The sequence below is a fragment of the Cupressus sempervirens genome, chromosome 9 (assembly GCF_028749045.1).
Source record: "Cupressus sempervirens isolate cs-2001-9-10 chromosome 9, ASM2874904v1, whole genome shotgun sequence".
In the NCBI taxonomy this organism is placed as follows: domain Eukaryota; kingdom Viridiplantae; phylum Streptophyta; class Pinopsida; order Cupressales; family Cupressaceae; genus Cupressus; species Cupressus sempervirens.
The window spans coordinates 212,779,098-212,801,517 of NC_143126.1; the positions used below are offsets into that span (position 1 = coordinate 212,779,098).

General features: G+C 32.8%; 1 protein-coding gene across 1 annotated transcript in view; it reads right to left on the reverse strand.

Moving 5' to 3' along the window:
• Positions 1–7,092: 7,092 nt before the first annotated feature.
• Positions 7,093–22,420, reverse strand: part of CIB22 (LYR family of Fe/S cluster biogenesis protein) — an 81,691-nt gene continuing 66,363 nt past the window's right edge. The window contains exons 4-5 of the mRNA XM_089799632.1: positions 9,968–10,020; positions 7,093–7,621 (exon numbers count right to left, since the gene is read on the reverse strand). Of these exons, the coding sequence (XP_089655758.1) occupies positions 7,580–7,621; positions 9,968–10,020 (95 nt within the window). The 3' untranslated portion in view covers positions 7,093–7,579. The remainder of the gene's footprint in view (positions 7,622–9,967; positions 10,021–22,420) is intronic.

A 22,420-nucleotide genomic window follows, 5' to 3' on the forward strand; every position in this document is an offset into this window, starting at 1 on the left:
CTGAGCAACAAGATCATCAAATTCTTGCACCATCTCAAAGGACAGTTGCCCCCTATCCCTAATATTCCAACCCAGATCATGACTAGAAGCCCATTTGGCTAAACAATCAGCAGTTCTATTGCATTTTGCATTTTTATACATTTTCTTCAATTTGCTACAGACCACCCATACATACCTTGCAAAATTCAACTTCTTATTTCAATGTGTAGGAACCAAAAGCTTTTTGCAAGCCCACTCAATACAAACACATGCAATCAACTTTCTAGTATCAAAAGATGAAATATTCAATAAAAAGCACATCTAGTATTTGTATCTCTTCAAAAGATTGTATGTAAATGCTTCCATTTTTTTTTTTTCAAAAATAAATAATATATCAATATAATCATTACCACTTTTCTTATACCCTATATTTCTCCATGTACCCTTCTCAATTTCATAATATTTTCATTTTTAAGCACAACTAATGTACATGTAGTTAGTTCTTGGGACAACCATATTTTAATTTTAGCCAATCATATATATAGTACAAAAATATTATTTTTCAATAATATTGCATTATAATTTTTAACTTTTCAAATTTTGAAAATTATATTTATCCATTGTTATTGGTTAAACAAATTTTATTTTTTTGCAAAAAGAGGGGTTAAAATTTATTAAGACAGAAAGGAATACAACAAGGAGAGCTCAACAAGGAGCTCGATCCTAAGCAAAAGATCATCAAATTCTTGCACCATCTCAAATGACAGTTGCCTCCTATCCCTAATATTCCAACCCGGATCATGACTAGAAGCCCATTTGGCTAAACAATCAGCAGTTCTATTCCATTCAAGAGGAATATACGTGAACCTAATGAACTGAAAAGAGGAAGAGAAGAAAAGAATCTGCTTAACAACAGTGGCCAGCTGCCAACTAACATCCTCAAGCTCTTGCGAAGAAAGCATGTTCACCACCACCTGAGAATTAGACTCACAAATAATCTTACTCCATCCTCGCAAACAACACTATTCCACAACATATAAAATAGCCTGAGCTTCCATGAGATTGTTAGTATAATCACCCTTATGAATTGAGAAGAAAAATTTAACATCCCCAGAACTACAACGAGCCACAAAAAAAATTAAGATTGACTTAATTAGATAAGAGAGTTATTTATATTATATTTTATCAATGCAAGTTTTTGAAATAGATTGTTATGTTTATCATTTTTTTGAGTTTTTAAATTAATTCCTCATAAAAATTAAAGCAAGGGACATCAATATCATTTTCACATTTATAAATAAGCTTTGTCATTTTATAATTGTTGCTTGAGGCGTGCATTTACTAATGCAAAATAAATTATTACTACCACTATGTTTAGGGACATCAAATTTGCAACAAGCCCCTCAAAAAGATGTTACCCTCTAATGATGACTCACTCTTACATTTCTTTGCATTCACAAGTTGTGGTGGGACAAAGAAAGGATAGAGATTTGAGCATGAACATAACCAAAAAGGTTATGTAAGATCAAACTCAAGGGAAAGATACACAGCCACATATTAGTTAAGAAAATCCACAATTTAAAATAAAAATAGTTATTATAAAACCATCATATGAACAATACCATTTTTTCCCCTATGGGTGAACCTCTTGCACCTCCTTAGGGTTCAAGTGCTAGTATTATTATGGATCTTGTTTTTTATCGGTTGTTGGGAAAAAAAATTTAAAGTGAAGGTGTGCTTTCCATTATTAGATTATTTTTGTTGACTTTTTTTTCCATAAATTTCATTCATCAGTGCTCAGTTTTCAATTTTCCCCTATAGTGTTTGTCATTGATTTGTTCCTTATACTTTAGTATTAGGTACATGATTTCCAAAATTTCAGAAACCTTGTTGACTATATGAAAATATGCTTTACCCCCAAAAAGAGAGTCCCATGAAAGAAACATCAAAAAAAGTGCTTCAACATAGCCATGGGATGGAAAAGGAAATACTTGAAATGTATTTCACACATTCAGATTTTCAGGGTGTTTACAAGACATTTTTATGTAACATAATAGAAAATATATTTTTACCACCTTTTGAGGCAATGGCTTAAAATGCATGCAACATTAGTTTATTGAAACAATGGATACATCAAATAAAATGATGACATGCTAGCTATTTTTTTAGGCTCTTGATAAGTGTGATTTATGTCTTTAGTCTTCTTGTATTGTTATTTAAGGGCCAATTTGGTTGCTGGCATAGGAATTGAAAATTAGAATAGAAAAATGGAATGAGAATAGAAATGGGGAATAGGAATAGAAAAGGACAATTCCAGTCCTGTTTGGTCCACTTGGAATTTGATTGGAAATATGCCAATCCATTGTTTAGTTGTACAAAAATGGAATAGGAATAAGGTTAAGTTTTGTATTTTTAAAAATATTTCCCTTATTTTTTTTGGTTTAATTTATTGTTTTTTGGTTAATGTTTCAATAATGATAAAAACGCTAATTTATTTTCATTTTTTTAAACAAATAGATATAGTAAAAAAAAAAGTATAAACAAAAAGAATGAGTAAAAATAAAATAAAATTAAAAAATAATTTAATTTTTAAAAAAAATCAAATTAGGAATAGGAATGGCCTATTCCAATAACAGATGTTTTTTGGCATAGATATATGCTCATTTTAGGGGCAAAATTGGAATATGCCTTCCTATTCCCAATTTTAATTGAGCATACCAAACAACGAATATAAATCATATTCTAATTTTCTCTTCCTATTCCAACAACCAAACGGGCTCTAAAATATTATGTCATTGAACATAGACTAACTATATGGTCACAATTTTTTTATGTGTACTCTAAACAAGGTCAGAATAGCTATTGTTTCTAGTAACACAAATAGATCATATTATTATGTACTTTAAAAAAGAAGAGGGAGCTTCAAGAGATAACCGAGCTTCAAGAAGGAATTGACATCATTCACCAAATGACTATGAAAATAGGAGCTTTATCTGTATCAAGGAAACAACATTTAGACCCTCAAGATAAAAAGAGATCCACTGAAAGAGCTCTTTGTGAACCCCCGGTGAGGTAATATCAAAACGTAACCACAACTGAACACTTTTACTCACTGTGTATAACTATAGACCGAGTTTTTGCTTTTGTTTTGCTGTGCAGAAGGAAACAAGGAGACTGAGATTTCAAGGTCTGCTTGGCTTCTAGCTCCTCTAAAAAGGATACAAAATATGGTGAGGTTAAGAATAGGGGGTTCTTTACCAGAAACCCAAGACCACAACAGGCAACAATATGAGAACTTAAACCAATGTTTAAACAATCTCAAGATGGCACAGTGGTCATTTTGCAGCCCTCAAATGAAGAGGTCACAACCACGGGCTATCACATATCGACAGAACAACTTATGGGAGACGCAGTAGGAAGAACATCACAAAGTAAACATTAAGTTCATCTGTGTAAACAAAAAGAAATATTTGGGGATACTTAAACAAAGGCAGATTTAAAATAAGAAAAAACAACTGTAGAAGAGGAAACTTATCATGATTCTACCAAGGATAGCTAAAAATACCCTGACATCTGATCCAAAGTACCAAACAATTGATGATCTAGCAATACAAGGGGATCCCAAAGAATCTTACAACCCCTCGTCTCCTTTGCTTTGGTCTTCAAATCTATATGTGAATGACCTGATGGACATGAAAAGAAGGACAGAGGCCCAAGAGGAGAAGGGACAATAAGAGAGAGAGAGAGAGAGAGAGAGAGAGAGAGAGAGAGAGAGAGAGAGTAGGAGGTCACAATAACCAGTTGGGAGCTTGAAAGGGAAAACAAATGGTTGAAAAAACATGTCTTAAACCTTCAAGACAACATCGAGAGAGGTCAACAATAGATAATCATTCTTAAATGAACTTTGGAAAAAGGGAAAGAAACAATAGAAAACAACTTGAAAAAAATGACAAAAATCAAATACCACATCAAAAATCGAGGAAGTTCAAGTAGTGCTAGCAGACATGGTACTAAGGGAAAATGAACTAAAAGAGCAAATAAGACATTAAGACATTCTTTCAACATGTCACTATCCCATGACGAAAAGTGAAGGTTGGAAAACACACGTTAGTTAAGGTACGAATCAGCCCTTTCACTAATTGAATTCACTATACTTATTTTAACCACTTCCAAGTGTGAATATACGTTTGTTTCTTTCCCACCAAATTGACCAAATTACAATTGCGGGAGTAACAAACCACAACATTGAAAGCATTGACTCTAAACATAGGGTTGTCCATGATAGAAGGTCCCATAGAGTAAGAGGCATTGGGAAGTTGCAATGCAATTTTAGCATTACAAAGTACCAACACTCCCTAGTAAACAGGCATTGTACACATAAATGGTCCATTGTCTCATTTTCCTTGTTACAAAGAACATATTTGAAAGGTTGATCACATACTTTTAGTTTATCTAGTCTACTACTAGTTAGAATTTTGTGTTTCAATGCTAACCAAGTGAAGCAACTTTCCCTTGAGGGATACAATTATTCCAACAAAATTTATATGCATGATGTGGGGTGTTTACCATATCAAGTATTTGGCTAACTTTACACCCCTCAATAGAATTTAAGCTCATAGATGATGGAAGCCAAAATATTATATCTGCATCCTTTGATAGGAATACAGTACTAGGATGGGCGACCCCCAAGGAATTCCCAATGTGAGCATCACCTAGATCCAATTAGTGTTAAGTGTTTCATTTATTCTCATGAGATATGGATTCATGTTGAATAACTACTCATGAAACATGGGTCAATGAGTTTGACTCAAAAAGTACACAGTTAAATTTTGTTAGCAATATCACAATATAGGCAATATTGCAGGATCTTTCCAAATGACTTTTCATGATGATATGTGAACAACATCCACATGGTGTACCAGTTTAGAACCCCTTACCTCAGTAATAATTTCATAATAATTTGCATAAGCTTCCAGAGAGTGTATCCTTGAGTCTGACCAAAATAAGATGTCCTCCCCTAAGTGAACCTCCCATGAAATATATATAGTTATAATTTCTCGTGATGATAGTAGAAATTCCATAATTCAGATCCCTTTGGTGGATTATCTATTGTAAATATATGGATATGATCATTTGAATCTAAGTATTTAGAACACATTATCTTGCACCAAGGGAGGTTTGGTTTACTATAGAGTTGTCAAACAAGTTTAGCCCCAAATGTTGTGTTACAATGTCGTAACTCGTGAAGGCTAGCTCCCCCCACACATTTGTCAAGGCAAAGACCTTGAATAGAAATGGTGGGAATCTTCTTATCACTTATATTATCGTTCCATAAAAAATTCCTAATTATCTTTTCATCTCTTTGATGACTGACTTTGGGATTTTGAGGATTGGGATAAAGTAGTTATGTAAAGTTGCTAACACAATTTTAACCAAAGTTAGTCTTCCCACAAATGATAGCCATATTGCTTTCCAATTAGAGACCCTAGCCTTCAACCTCTCAATAATGTCTAACTAGTATTGATTCTTATTGGTTCCTTGGAATAGGGGGGTGCCAAGATAGGACTAGGTAGCTAGGCCTCAGAGAATTACAAGACACTCATAATTTGTTGTTTTATTAAAGGTTGAGTGTTGAAGACATATATTGAAGACTTCTAAGGATTGATATTTTGGTTTGAGGCATTTTCACATGCGGTCAATACGTTCTTAACACAATTTATTTTCATGAATAGTAGTGTCACAAAATAACAATGTCATTGGCAAAAAGGGAATGAGTAGAAGAGAAATCGATATGTGGGATACCTATACCTCTCCATTGACCAACTTGATGAGCATTCTCTATTTTGTGACTACATGCCTCGGTCATTATAATGAAAAGCAAAGGAGATAAAGGATCTCCTTGTCTTACCCCCTAGGTTGCATTAAAAATATGATGGGAGGAGCATTAATTATTATTGAAAATGTGCTCCCTTTAGTATGTTTATTATCCATTTGCACCATTTGTGTGAGAATTCAAATTTAATTAATACTTTGTTCAAGAATCTCTAGCTAACTCTATCATATGCATTTAGCATATCAAGCTTAGTAACACATCGAAATATTATGTTCCTTGATGAAATGTAAGACCTCATGTGCAACAATGGCACCATCAGTGGTTTCTCTTCTAGGTACAAATCCTCCTTATTTTGGTGGGATGAACTTACTGATCATACCTATAATTCTTAAATAGATAGCTTTTATAAAAATCTTATAAGTAGTATAACATAATGAGATTCGTCGAAAGTTTGAAGGTAAGAGATTATTTAAAATCAATTATATATAACATATTATGAAATTATAATTTCTTCAAACAATTCATTTAAAATGTAATGTGTTGTATATAAGAATGTTTATTATTTAATTTTAAAGTCAATATATATATAAATAATTAAGTAAAAAATAAACTTCTTAAAGTTAAAAATGACAATTAGTTATTTAAATAATATTAATAAATATATTTCTCCGGAATACAAATTTGTATAATTGTTAAATAATAATAACACCATTACTTAAGCATCATACAAACATTAAAAGGAAAAATTATGCCTTTATTTCATTGATTGCATACATTACACTTAAGATTTATTATAGTTAACTTATATTCTTAAAAATAATTTCTTGTAACTATCCATTAAAAATGTAAAAAGTAATGTAATGTATATGATAACTTGATATATTTAAAATAATCAAAATTTTAAAAATTAATTTCTAAAACAGAACTTTCAGAAAAAAGAAAAAAGAAATCAGAACACTCTTAAAAAATTCTAAATAATTAAAAACATATTTTACTTTAAATAGAAATAAATAATAAACATTAAATAAATATTCAAAAATATTTCAACTCAAAATAATTGACAAATTCCTAATAAAAGATGAAGGAAAAATTATTTCAACATATTGTAAATTCTTAAAATAAAACAAGAAGAAAATCTTATTTTATTTTAATTTTAAATTCACTACATATGTATTTTTTTTAAAAATGTATTATATTATTTTTATTTCTTTAAAAAGTATATTCATTTTAGACAACTATTGACATGAAAAATGATAACAGAAATTATTTCGTAAGAATGATTTTCAACCCACAATAGCCTATCAGCTAATTATATTTATTAAATAATAATTAAATAAAATCTTTTATAGGAACACCCTCAACACAGCTTTAAGTTGCTAGTCTCTCATTTAGTAGGTCTTGGCTTCCAACATACTCGAGGCCCATATTGATATTGGCTTTGGCCCATTACTAATCAAAAAAGAAGATAATAAGATCGAATTGTGTTTACAAGTGACTTCATGATTCTTATCAAATTGTTACAATTTAGTAGTTTAACAACATTACATCTTATAAATAACCTTGACTCTAATATTTAACCCATTAGTGTCAACAACACCAATCTAATAAACATGAAAAAGAAATATTTACTGTGATGTTTATTAAACTGCAATTCCAAGTGGACATTGATCAATCCACAAAACCTGACAGTATTCAGGCCTGAAAAGAATTTTACAAGACACGCTGAAAGGTCTACCCCAGGTTTAACGTAATTAATAGCACCATCATCTAATCGTACTTTTCCAGGCCATAGTCAAATACAATTTCCACCTGCACAACATTGGGAAACCAATACGACGATCAGAAATATTTTCATTCAAACTATCAAATCTTCCGAGATACACAAACAGGAAAAGTAAAGAAGAAAAATGCACAGGCAAGCCATACAATGCTTAAAGCGAAAATCTGTTATACAAGCGAAAAATCCTATTATTGCATTCAACATGTCAAGCTTGCTACGGCTGTTAATTTATTTTATGCAATAAAGAATTAAATAATAATATAATTACGTCACAAGATTTTGCCAGGGTTCTGTCACCCATTGTCTCCATTTATAATATCAATGAACGCTCTCCATTGCCACTTGATGCTCGTGAATAGCTATTGATTTGAACTTGCATCAATGATTTTTGTGTTCCATGGATATGGTGATCTCCTCAAACAGACATTTTTGCTTATACAACCTATGGTACTATGCTCTGTCCATGGGAAATTATCTATGAACATGGCAAGTGATCTAAAATGCCATTAAAGGGTATCTTTTAATCTAAATTGGTAAATCGGGTAGTGGTATGTAAATAAGGCTTAAGAACGTTGGTAATTGGGTACATCTATACAAAAACAATATAAAAATATATGTACTCGCAACCTAAAAACGACAATTTAAAAATTACTGTAATTAAAATGATATTTATTTTATTATAAATTAAGTAAATGAATATTGTAATAAGAGATGAGAAATAATAAATATAAATTCAAAGATTAATGTCATAATATTAATATATGTTAATTTGAATTGACAATAGAGTATAATAATTAGTTTAAATTAGATAAGCTCCAGAAGCCCTTCCCATTAAATATCAGCCATCAAAGCAAAGAGAGTGAACCCACAAGCAGTGAAGGTAAAAAAATCAGCAATTACAATGCAATTTGACAGAAGCAAAAAAAAAACAACCATAAATAAGGGTCCCACCCTATACCAAAGACTTCTCTTTCACAACAAACAGAAGAGCGTAGGGTGTTTTTTAGTAGATAGTAGGTGTTTTTAAGTTTTCTAGTTGTGAATATTCGTAATTTTGTCAATTTTAAAAATAAAATAAAAATTGATAGTAATTTAGATAATAATTTAAGATTTAATGCAATCTAAACATTTTTATTAAATTTAGTTCTAAAATATTCGCTCAATAATTTATTTTATTAAAAAATTTAAACTCAATAATATATTTGATATATGCTTTAGATTTCATTCACCTAAATATTATATATTATCGAAGAAATTAAAATTATTTCACCAATAACTATCATAATTATTAGTTACTTTTATATTACCAATGTTTAGTTTTCACTATTGATTCAAAATAGAATGTAATTATCCTCATAATTTCCATGAGAGAAAACATGTTCAATTTTGATTTGTAATATTCCATGGCGATTAGCGAACTTCCTATTATTATTGAGATTCGCCAATATTTTCTACTCAAAAATTATGATTCCAAAATAATCGCCAATGTAAATAATATTTTAAATAAACAAATTGAGAGATTCACTGATAAAAATAATTTAGTTTTTCAAAATAACGAAAGATTCGCCAATAAGTTGTATCTTTTTTTGGAGCAGGGTTTCTTAAAGTTTACCCTGGAGCCAATTTTATGGACACGGGAATCCAAGGTGTGTGAGATGGACCCCAGATAAACACCAAGCCTCGAATAGGATCCATACGGACATGGGAGTGTTTTGTGAAAACCTACAACATAGCTTTCTTTTAATATCCATTGCCTTGCAGAACAAAGAAAAGCTTATTCCTAAGCTCTCCAAGCGTGGGGGGCTGGGGGGATTTTATACTGAGCTTCCTTGAATTTTTTTTTACTGTCAATTTTTAAGTTGAAAACCATATTAAGATAGATATGATCTAGTAATCTGATGAGTTACAAGAACATTACACTCTACAATAATTAAAAATAGTTGCATACCTGCATGTTTGTTTGCAAAAACATGCACACAGAGTGAGTGCTTGAGTGTGTGTGCATGTGCACGCGCGCGCGCGAGAGAGAGAGAGAGAGAGAGAGAGAGAGAGAGAGAGAGAGCTTTTAAAATATAAACACAAAATGATAAAGGATAACACAGTAAATACAACCATTCAACCTCTCAAAGAATAATCACCTTGAAACATATACAGTAAATGTAATAGCAGTTGCATTAAAATAATAATAAGATTAAAAGTTCAGCTGTAAGAATTTGCATTATTTCTCATGAATCTTTGCAAAACTCGCCAATGGTGACTTCCTTCACTAATAGTAATGCATTTCAATAATCAAAAATTACAAAGCTCTTCTTAAATGAACTAAAATAATACAGGTTGATAATTTGGGGGCAAAAAGCAAGCATAAAATATATCACCTTAGGAACAGGCGGATTGCGAGCCCATTTTGAACCTTTCGGAGCCCAGGGAACTGCCCAAAAGACAACGATAATAGCATTATTTATAATCAAGGACTACATCGATATTATATTGTATTAACATAAAAAAGTATGATGAAATGAACACGCATTCAAAATAGACGTAAGTTAAAAGAAATATTTCCAAAGAATGCAAATGGCATTAAGACTGTACAAATATTTTACATATTATATGAGTAAAAGGCATTGAAAAATGCAAGACTGGGCTTTCAATGAAACAAAAGTATTTTTATATGCGAAAAGCTATTGCATAAAATATACAACTTCCAAAGTAGAAATGAATATTTTTCAGAGAAATAGAAAGCAGCTACAAATCAGTTTTGAAAAATGTAGCTCTTGAAGCATATCTTATGGATAAGCCAAGAGAAAAGCAAGTTTGCTAATATAAAAATGACATACTTATTAAAGGGCTTCAGTAGTGTCTCTTCTGGATAAGCCAAGAGAAAAGTAAGAATGCTAATATAAAAATGACGTACTTATAAAAAGGCTTCAGGTATCTCTCTTCTGTGGCAAGGAATCTTGTCATTTTCATTAATTCTTGAATCTTTATAATAACACCAAACTTGAATAATGCATACTATATTTATGGGCAAGATTGAAATTAGCAAATACCATTTGCATTTACATTCTTCGTTCTCATGTTTTATTATTTTTCAGATATGCTAGGCAATGTTCTGCTTCATTAACAAATTACTCATATCATTTATAGATTTATTGTACAATTATAATGCACTTAATTGTTATTTTCTTATTACACTTTGGCAATAGTATAACATATAACCCTAAAATTGATGTTCTGTCTCCTAGACTTCTGCACTAAAGTAGATATTCTCTCCAAGTGCATACGAAATATTCTGTATCCTAATATACCAAGCTTTTGCATGACTTCCCTCCAATTTTAGGAGCTCTAAGGAGCATGACTTATATCTACCCCTTCCATATTTTTGTACTTTATTTACAGCTGTAGCCACTTTTGGTACTCTCGCCAATAATCAACTGTTTTAATGATTGTTTTCCATCTCTCATTTTTCTCAAAATCTTTGAGCAACAACCCTCCTAGAGCACTCTAAATTGACTTCCCTTGCCTTTTCTAGTCTTCTTCAATGTCTTTCCTGCCTTTCCTATATTTGCTTCAATCTCTTTTTTGTTGAGAATCGAAATGAAACTGCTTTAATAAAATCTCTTAAAAATGTATGCAAATCTGAAATTTAAATGTTCATCCAAAGATCACAAAACACTAAGACACATTAGACATCCCATCAAAATCATCTCTAGATTTAGGGCTCACGTATATAGTAAGCCTAGTATCAAGGAAAATAATGGAGTACTCCTTGGTTTACAACCATGCATACTAAACTATCAAAAAATGGTATCCACATCCAATCTCTAACTCAACCAAAGCTTTCTGTGTACCCAATCCCTAGTGATCTGCATCCCACAAAAAATACTCTGCAACTCTCATGTCCAGAATATCAGAAGTGCCAAAAAGTTGAGCTTTGTGCTCACTGATTCACCTTGTCCCTGCCCATAAACAACATATGACCTACACACAACACAATCACTGGTATCTGTCTAAATTTTCTGAGTCATGGGACTTTTCAGGCGGTTCTGGATATATAAACGTACCAGAATTGAAGTCTGATATGAATCTCCTGTGAGTACACATCTGGGATTTGTGTATTTCAATGCCAAAATGTTTAGTGATTCTAGTTTGATCTTATAGATATTTTTAAGACCTACACTACTCATTAGCAAACTCTGAACTTATCTATCATGAGATTCTGGCTTGATCTTTTTGATACAGCAAAGAAGATATATTTCAAAATTTGAAATTTGTAATAGTTTTGTTTAGCATATGTAATTGTTATATGACATTCTAAACTCAATTCTATTTTTTTAGCTGCATGTATATTTATATATAGATACATGAACATACAAAAAACATACCCAACCCCCCGTACCCATTCCTATTCCTGATTCGATGACTTAGGTATCTATTCACCAATAATCTTAACATAAACACATCGATCTTCTTCCTTTCTAACAAAACCCAAATTCGATGCATAAACCTCAATATTTTGGCACCACATCCTGACTAACTGCATTAGGCCATATCAATGATTGTTATAACATCCATTTGATCAATCTCAAAACCATAAGCTACAACAATAGATAAAAAGAAACAGATAGAAAATTTAACAACATGAAAAATATCTCCAATATCAATTCCCTCTTTATGAGTAGCCTTTAGCAACCAATCTAGCCTTTTATTGCTTTAACCAAACATTTGCACCAAATTTTTCAGACGTTCACTTGCAACCAATGAGCATCCTTCTCTCAAAAACATCGTAATGTCCCCTTTTTCTGTCAGTCTAGTGACTGGGATTAGTCCATCACTGTGACCCTCATGCACTAGTTGTTTGGATAGAGGGAACATTGGTTCACGGTTACCTGCTATTTTGGAACATCTCCAGAGTGCAGGGTGGTCACTGGCCAGGTCTAGGCACATCAGCATTTTGTTTGGTTCAATTTGAGGGACTTACTATTTATAGTAAGTCAGTTAAAGAGGGTTGATAAATTGAACAAGGCACCTGATGACTAATCAAAACCCTTTTGCAGTGGCAATTAATGGTCGACTTAGGAATTATTAAAAAGAGTATGATCAATGATACAAAATAACTCATAATAAAGTTATTCAATAAAGTCACTTTAATGATCATTTAAAAGAACAATGCAGCCATGAACCATCAATTAGTTCTTTAAGTGACTTTATTTTATTTTAAATGGTGCCTATGAAATAAATGTGGAAAAACACACAAAAGTTATATAACTCTAAATGAAACAAAAGCAAATATGTGAGATCATATCTTTTATCCCAAATTGGTATGGAATGTGTATGAGGTCTCACAAGAAAGAATAAAATGAGACTTAAGAGCTCATTCTCATACATTGAATTTGATGATTTTGCTCTCTCTAAACTTGGTAAACTTCTCTTCCCATTGGCATGACTTTCAAGAAGAAACTTTGCAAGTTTTCTCCATTGTTGGACAGCTTTGAGGTGTTGAAATTATACTCTTAAGATTGCTGGTTGGTTTGCAATTATTTTCATATCAGTCTATCAGAGGTTCTTGTATTTGCACAGGGTCTTCATCTGATCACTGAGAATTGGTTCTGGAAGGCAATACATTGCAGGTTGGAAGGGGTTTCGCAATCATTTTCAATTTCGTACATCTTCTATTCATTGCCTGGCCAGGTACAACGTATAGCTTGATCGACCTTCCTTTGGAGACACATTTCATTGATATTTATCAAGGGTTTGAGACAAGGGCGATCAGAATAATAATTCTTGCGGCAAGTCATTTCCAAAAATCATAGTTTTAATACAGTAGCAAGTTATTGCTCATAGATTTTGACATGCTTTTACAAGGATGATCAGAATAATAATTCTTCTTGCACGTAATTTCCAGAATCGTAGTTTTCACACAGCACCGAGTTATTGGTATGAAAATGCAAATTTGAACTTATGGAAATCTTTTATATTACCTAGCAATCATTCTTAGTGAAATTGGTTTCACGTTCAAGGCAAAATCTATTAATGTTGCAATTGCTGCAATAGAACTCCATATTTTCATATTTCCATACAGCTCATAGTTTTGGCATGTTTATACAGTTTTAAGTGTACAAATAGTTTAGATAATTCATCGAAAACATATCTTGAAAGTTTTGTTGAACTCTGGCAACTTTGGAAATTTGTCAAAATTGTAAATACTTGATAAATAGGAGATATTTTCCACGGCAAGTCAATTTGTGATATTACCATCAGGATTTAACTGTGTACTTTTTTGAGTAAAACTCATTGACCCACGTTTCATGAGTAGTGATTCACACAAATCCATCTCTCATGAGAATAAATGGAACACTTCGCACTCATTCAATCTAGGTGATGCTCACAAAGGATTAGCACCGAGACTTCCCGGGAGGTCACCCATCCCAGTATTACTCCAGCTTGAGCGCGCTTAACTACGGAGTTTCCTCCATGGTTAAACCAACTCTACTTGCAACCCCATTTGCAAAACCTTCACCAAGTGTTGTGCCTTATGAAGAACCATTCATTAGAAAGCCACTTGAGCTCATCAATTGATAAGTAGGCAACATTTTCCACAGCAAGTCAAATTGTGATATTTCTATTAGGATTTAACTGTGTAGTTTTTGAGTCAAACTCATTGACCCATGTTTCAAGTAAATACTTGTTTAAAATTTGTAAAAACTTAAAACTTTGCAAAAAAAATCAAAACTCGAGCAAACATACATAATTGCATCGATTATAAGTTAGAACCATTGAGGTTTTTACAGTGTTATCAGAGCTTGCATGATAAGTGTTTGACAAAATGCCAAACCATTGGAATTGAAGTTAGAACCGATTGGGGCTCTTTACAAACTCCACCTCCTCCTACATGGCCTACATCCAAAACACACTATCCTTTAAAGAGAGGGCCTCCCTAAAAGATCTAGCATGATCGTCAACACTCAACAATGAGCATACAAACAAAAATTTGGTCTACGATAATTGTCAATTACATTGTGTTGTCTTGTAAACCTACTCAGGCTAGAAGCAATGGCATATGCACATCCTTCCATGTGCTCATCCTATAAATTCTTATCCTCTTCTATCCTCTAATTTCTCTAAATTTTCATCCATATGTGTATCTTCCTACTTCTCCAATTTTTTTTGACCTACATGCTTTTGTTCTTTCTTGTATTTTTTTGGGTTGCTAATCAACTAACAAAGCTCTCAACTACCTATAAATCACATCTCTAGGAAAATCATTTTTGTTAAATTATGAGGATCAAACTGCAAATGTATTAGCACTACCTGTACGGTGTGTGTTTTCCAGAGGTAGCGATCTCTTGTATGTACATTGAAAATAAGTCAGGAAGAGACATGTCTATTCATTATTATGTGATTAATATAAATGACAATTATAATTATGTGTATATATATACGTATATACATAATATCCCTTGAGTCATTATTAAATTGATTTCTTTAATATTTACATAATAATATATATACATCTCATATATACTAAATATATATAGTATATACGTATCTTCACTAGTTTTGACTCGTAAGTTCATTTGACTGAAGCTACCAAACATCAACACTCCCTTTCAGCTAGGGAGGATAAACACAAGATTACCTCAATGTAAAATCAGGAAAGACAAGTTCAAGGATATCTTTGATGAAAAGATATCCACCATTTAGATATTATCTCATGATATCAAGAGTAACGGCCTCAAAATATCAAGTCACATGTTACTCACCAAGTACTCAAAAAAAAACATGTCTGTAGATAATGTATCCTCAATAATACTTACCATAGAAATATTCATGGTTTGTTTAAGGAACTTAAACCACCATGCAAGATATAATCTATCTTGTTCTGTCTCAAACATCATAAGATGTCCATCACAATAGAAGGCCATGGTCTGTTTAAGGAACTTAATCCACCATGCAAGCTATAATCTATCATGATCTGCTTAGACATCAAAAGATATCCATCATAATAGAAGATTAAGTTATGGAAAGATTGTCACCTTCCAATAAATTTTACAAGATCAAGTGATAATCATTTGGAGTTGTCACTTCCTCATGATGTACACAGAGGGTAGGCCCATCAAAATCATGCAGTCACACACATGGATTTTTAAACTCCTTTTGAATCTCATATCAATCTTTCCTTTCCTTCAAGATCATCCCTAGAGAGAAAGGAAAAGATCAAGGCAAATAGCTCTTATAATATGTATTGAAATAAAATAAGAGGGAGACTACAATGTAATACTTAAGGATAATAAATACTTATATCTACATCATCATCGTTGACACAAGTTGCTCTAAATCCTTAACTCAATTCTTATGGCATTTTAATACTACTCTCTTCATTGTATCTTCTTATATATCTTTAACCTCCATGCCTCTTCGAGAACACTCTCTATAACCACTTGACATGTTCAAACACATATCAATATCTCCTTTAAATTTGGGTTTAAAGCTGTTTGATACACCATGTATCAGTAGACCGATCCCTTTATTAAATGTTTCTCTATTTTTTATATCCTATCCATTTCTGAAGGTTTCTCCTCACAATAGATTTCGGTGGCTTCCTCCACGTCTATGCTTCGTGGCATGTAACGAATGCTTATATCATTGACAGTATAGCACACTTTAAAGTTTCCTTTATTTATATTATTTCCAAGTCTTTTGTCATATCTCACCTTCAATGGTGTGCGCAGGACACAATATGTCTGCCCCATTTGGTAATATGTGACCATATCCCCTTTCATTGTAAGTTCAAACCGTTCAATCCTTTCTTTGTTATCGTTTAGTTTAATTTTCTGGCAATTTCCATCGCAAACATATTCAAAACGTTGATTTGAATATTCATCATAACTGATCTTTTATTACTAATTTTCCTGTGTTGTGGATATATTTATCGTGGCTACTATTGACATGTATTCCCAGCCAAATATGAAATGCCAATGCAGACCAATGAAAACACAGCATCAATGCAGTCCATCTTTGAAAAGACAAAAACACTTTCACTTCCACCTTGACATGTCATGATACTCCTGCATTTCTGTAGAAATTCATTGCAGTTACATGCCCATACTAGTAAAACACAAGCTGTTTCAATGTGACTTTAGTATTAACAAAGTATATCAAATCGGCCGCACATACAGTCAACAATAAAATATGAAGTCTCCAACATCTGAAGATCTCTTAATTCCATGTGAAGGTAGAGTCTTCTTATATAACTTATCTCTCCCAAATATATTCTTAAAGCTGCCCAAAAAATTATACTCTATTAGTTTCATCTCCTTTTCTAGATTTGTAGTCTAGCTTTGATACCATATTGAATTATAAGGATCGCTGCAAATGTATTAGCATCGCCTGTACAGTATGTGTTTTCCAAAGGCAGCGATCTCTTGTATTTATATTGAAAATAAGTCGAGAAGAAACATGTCCCTTCATGGGATATGCGTATTCACTATTATGTGATTAGTATAAATGACAATAATAATTGTGTGTCTATGTGTATATCCATAATATCCCTTCAGTCATTATTATATTAATTTCTCTAATATTTGCATAATAATAATATTTATATATATGGTACCCAAGGTTTTTGACTACAACATCTTTAGAAGATCATGGAAATTGGACTTGTGGCTTGGGCAAAAGCTCCCAAATGAAGTTGAGTTTCAGGATTTTTAATGTGTATGGCCCTATTCAAAATATAGAGAAAATCAATATCTACAAAGAGATTGAAGGAAAATAAATTATTTAGAAAGGACAAATTTCAATCATAGGAGATTTCAATACTATAATGAAGGCATCAAAAAAAGGGGTGGAACTCAAAAACTCCCTAAAGCAGCAGTAGAATTCAACAAATGGGTTAACAGAAATGGACTAATAGATATTGCCACTTCTTGAGATAGCTACACTTGAAATAACAAGAGGAAAGGATTCAGCTTTATTACAGAGAAACTGGGCAGATTTCTTTTAAATGGCAGTATGGCAAAACTACCCTTTAATCTGGAATTAGAAGTGAAACCCATCTCAGGTTTGGATCACTACCAAATTGAATTACACATCATAAAGGATAAAAAGCCAAACAGTTGTCCTTTCAAATTTGAACAAATGTGGTTTAAGGAAGAGGACTCTCTAAAGATGATTGAAAAATGGTGGAACAAAATTTAGTTAACTCTAAACTTTACCAAGTGGTTAACAAATTAAAAATCATTAAGCAAAGGCTTCAGGTATGGAATTCTGAACATTTTGGAAACATCTTTGAAAACAAGGAAGAATTGGAAGAATAATTGGAGAATTTAAACAATGAGGTTATAGAGAAAGGGATGAATTTAGCCTTATATAAAAGAGAGAAGTATATAATGAAGGATTATGAAGACATTTTAACCAAAGAGGAATTGTTTTGGAGACAAAAATCAAGAGAAACACAGCTAGGCAAGGGATAGAAACACAAAATTCCTTCACAACAATACAAAACAATGTAGAATAACTGATAGAATCACTTCCACTCAAAATAAGGATGGGAAAAAAATAGAGGAGCCAGATGATATTGCAAGAGAGGCAATAAAGTATTTTGAAGAAATCTTCATTAAGAATGGTAACTAGAACTCAGGGGCAAAAGAAAGCATCATTAAGAACATCCCAAATCTTATATCCAAAGAACAAAATAAAACACTTTTGGGAAAATTTACCTTTGAAGAAGTGTGGCCCTCCAGATAAATCACTAGGGTTGGGTGGGTTTCCGGCATGTTTCTTTCAAAAAATGTTGGAACTTCAGAGAGATGGAGGTAACATAGGCTTTAGTAGTACAACATTTGGGAAAAATCCTCTGAGATGAATAATACTTTTATCACTCTTATCCTAAAGTAGGAGAAATCAAAGACCTTTAATGATTATCGTTCCATAGCTCTTTATAACAATTTACTAAGACTATGGCAATGAGAATCCAGAAACTTATCCCAAACCCTATTAGTGAAGAACATAAAAGGTCTGTACAAGGCGGATCTATCTTCGATGGAGTCATTATTACCCAAGAGGCCATACATGCCATTCAAAACAATAAAGAACCTAGTATGTTAATAATACTAGATATTAAAAAGGCATGTGATAGAGTGGATTGGAGATTTTTGAGGAAATGCCTCGAAGCCTTTGATTGGCAAAACAATGGGTGAATTTGATCTTTGAATGCATATCCTCCCCTAAGTTATCAATACTAGTAAATGGATCACCCAAAGGCATTTTTAGAGTAAGCAAGGGCTTAGACAAGGGGAGCTGATATCCCCTTTTCTTTTCATCTAAATGGCGGAAGCGGTTGGAAGATCAATAAACAATGCCAGGTATGAGAAGACAATTAAAGGAACAAGGATCACTAGTGACCTGGATTCGACAACCCACCAACAGTCTGTTGATGCTACTATGCTTTACAAACAAAGTACCATAGAGGAGGGAAAAGCATGCAAAACAATATCGAATCAATCTACTAGTACATCAGGTCAAGAGATTAACCTCGAGAAGTCGTAAATCTTCTTCTGTAATACTCATCCTAATCTGAAGTAGCAGATTCGCCAAGTTGTAAATTTCAAAAGAGGAAGTTTACCTTATAAATACCTGGGTCTCCCTTTAGACAAAGGGTCACGTTCGACATAGAGCAACGATGATACAATTTTTCCTTTCAGCTCAACCTATTTATCAATTATCTTGTATTGATCTCCCCAAAAAAAAATAGGGAACAGGTGAAAAGGGAAACAAATCCCGTTAGCTAGTTTGGACACCAGTCCTCAATAGGTGTTCCTTCAAAGTTTACCAATCCAAGCCTACTTCACAAATATTTACCGAACATTGACCTCCACCCTCTATTGGGATACATCCATTGGTTGGAATTTACTTGGGCCTCTCCTTGATTGCTTCCTAGACTCCTCTTATATTGAGGATAATAATAATATTTAGAATAATTTTTATAGTAATGATTATAGTATTGACATTGATAATATTATCTCTATCCTCAAAATAACATAAATATTTTATTATAAGTTATGCAAATATATAAAATGCATATCATATAGATATAATATCTCTTAGAATCATAATGGATTATTTATTTCCTCCTCCTTTTCAAGAAATCTCATTGTAAATATGTTCTTCTTTATAATCAAAACCCATTCGAAAGTCACAACCCTTCATAATCATAATCCTTTCAAAAAGTCATAATACATTATAATAACAATATTTTTGAAGAGTCACAACCATTCATAATTATGACCCTTTTGAAGAGTCGCATCCTTTCAATATTATTGATACCTTTTGAGAAAGTCACTTATTTTCTTCCATTACAAATTCCAGCAGCCAATTTCAACATTCGACACAGCAGTTTAACTTGGTAAATTGGTGAATAGTGAATTAACCCTTGATCCACCATCTTGCCCTTTTTGAAAATTTTGAGTGTGAAGTTTTAGAAAAGGTGGTAGTGTTAATTGAATTGTTGTTATTGTGCATTACCTATTGAATTAGGAAAATGGCTTCTTCCTTCTCTACAAAACCTACCCCATAAGGCCCTGCCACTAAAAAATGGAAACGATGGCACCTCTCTGGACTTTATAGCTTAATTCCCTAGGTCTTCATAGAGACCAAAAACGATTGTAGACCTCCCAAAATTCATTGATATACAAAGAGAGGCTGGTGAAGACCACATGTAGGTCAAAGAGCGTAATATCTTCATATATTTTTATGCAAAATCAGAAAACCAAGTTAGGGTTAGCAAGACTAGTGGTACCAAATATTTTTATCAATGTCGACTTAATCAAGATTTTGGCTAAATGTTATTACCCTCACACTAGAGAAATTGAAATACCTAAGGGAACCATCTTGTGCATCACCAAAGCCAAAATTTGCAAAAATTTTGGTATGAACAATTATGCCAATAAGAATGTAAGGATTGATTTGGCATCCCTCAAGAAAGAATATAAAAATGTAGAAGGGATGTATAGGAGGGTATGGTTGCCTATCTATAGGCTTAGGGTCAATGGTGCATTGAACAAATCCATGAGTTATTAATTCCCACATTACACTGTCGAATTGTTCCACAAGTATAACTGGATGACGTACTATCAAATGTCAGGTATTTTGGGTACAAGGGAGATGATGATATGCCAAACAAATCGACTATTTTAGCTTGTGATAATCAAGATACACAACAATAGACCATTTGATTACCCCCAGTTTGTGACCGAGAAAATGCATAAGTCACTTTGTGCTATTAAGATGGGTGATTCAATTGTTATTTTTGAATGGTATTATTTGTTGTTAGACATGCTCCTATGGAAGCATGGAGTTGTCAACTTCATATCACTCTTGTAGTTCATCTTGGGAACCCCACGCTTGTCCAACTAGAGACCAACATCTGGGACCAAGAATTCAAAAAGGCCATGTACATACATTTTGAAGAACTATTTGTTTGGAAAGTTGTATAGTACTACAATATCTAAGGCCACCCCCAAGGATGTTTCCAACAATAATGAGTTTTTTGAGAACTAAGGAAAGAGGGTGCCTCCAAGATAGGAGGCAATTGCGTAGATTGGTATTTAATCAGAAGATATTCATGCATTACAATATGGTTCTGAGTGAAAAATTCATGTTTTATCCTTTATTGTTCCAAACAAAATTGCGATTTTGGAATTCATTTGGCAATAATTTGAGGTCACTGACATTTCTGGGAGAATACAAAAGGGTTCAATTCTCCCTTCCTATCTCAAGACGGGGGATTTTCATATTAATGGTATGCAGGGGTATGAAGCAGCTATTTAGTTTTTCAAATTATACAATTCATCAAAAGGGCTAGAAGACAGAAAATTTGAGCTAGAGTCAAATTTTGACTTTGCAAAGAAACTTGCTGGCCTCGAAGCTGAGCTAAAGAGATCAAAGGAAAATCCTAAATATCTGGGGGCATTCCCCAATGAATTCAATGGGGTTAGAATACTGAAGCCCTGTATCCAATCTGAGAAAATATTATTGAGTGAATCTGAATGGGTTGTGCTTCATCTAGCCAAATGCCTTCGGCAAGTGAAATTGAAAGGCCCCTGCTATACCCCTCGGTTGAAAATCACCTATACAGTGAACTCCAATGGTTGTTTCACAAGATATTGGAACGTATGGGTCAGAAGGGAGGAGAAGAAGTATTGCAAGATGCTCATATTAAACCATATCAGCCAATGTTGAATAATAATGATAATATTTTGGAAATTGTAGAATATTTGACTGAAGATGTAAGGAAAAAGGTTGCTGAGAGATTCATTACTGATGATGAATTTGGTGTATCTCCTGAGGGTAAAATGTCCATAAACAATATGACAGGAAACGCGTTGGAAAAGAGGGTTGATATTACAAATGAAGACAGGAGAGTTGATGCCACAGAGACTTTCTGGAAGGAGGCCACAGAAGAGTTACAGACAATGACCCCAGAAAAGGGGAGGAAAATCTTAAAAGATGTTAATTGTTTGTTGCTTTAGATTGTGGATATACCCACTTGTATTGCATTTGAATATTGCAGAAGATATGTTGATTGCAGAATCAATGATCGGGCTATTGACAAATTGTGTTATGGGTCTGAATTCCGACCAAATAATAATATCCTGACAATCTGGTTTCTGTATCCATCCAGCAAGAAAACAATTACCATTGAGAACCAACAAGATATCCTTGGGCAATTCATGATGTATAGGCTGGAGGTTGTGACTTCAGAAGTAATTGCCAATTTGAACGTTGATGTTGCATTATTCAAAAAGGAAAAGGTTGAAGAAAAAAATAGA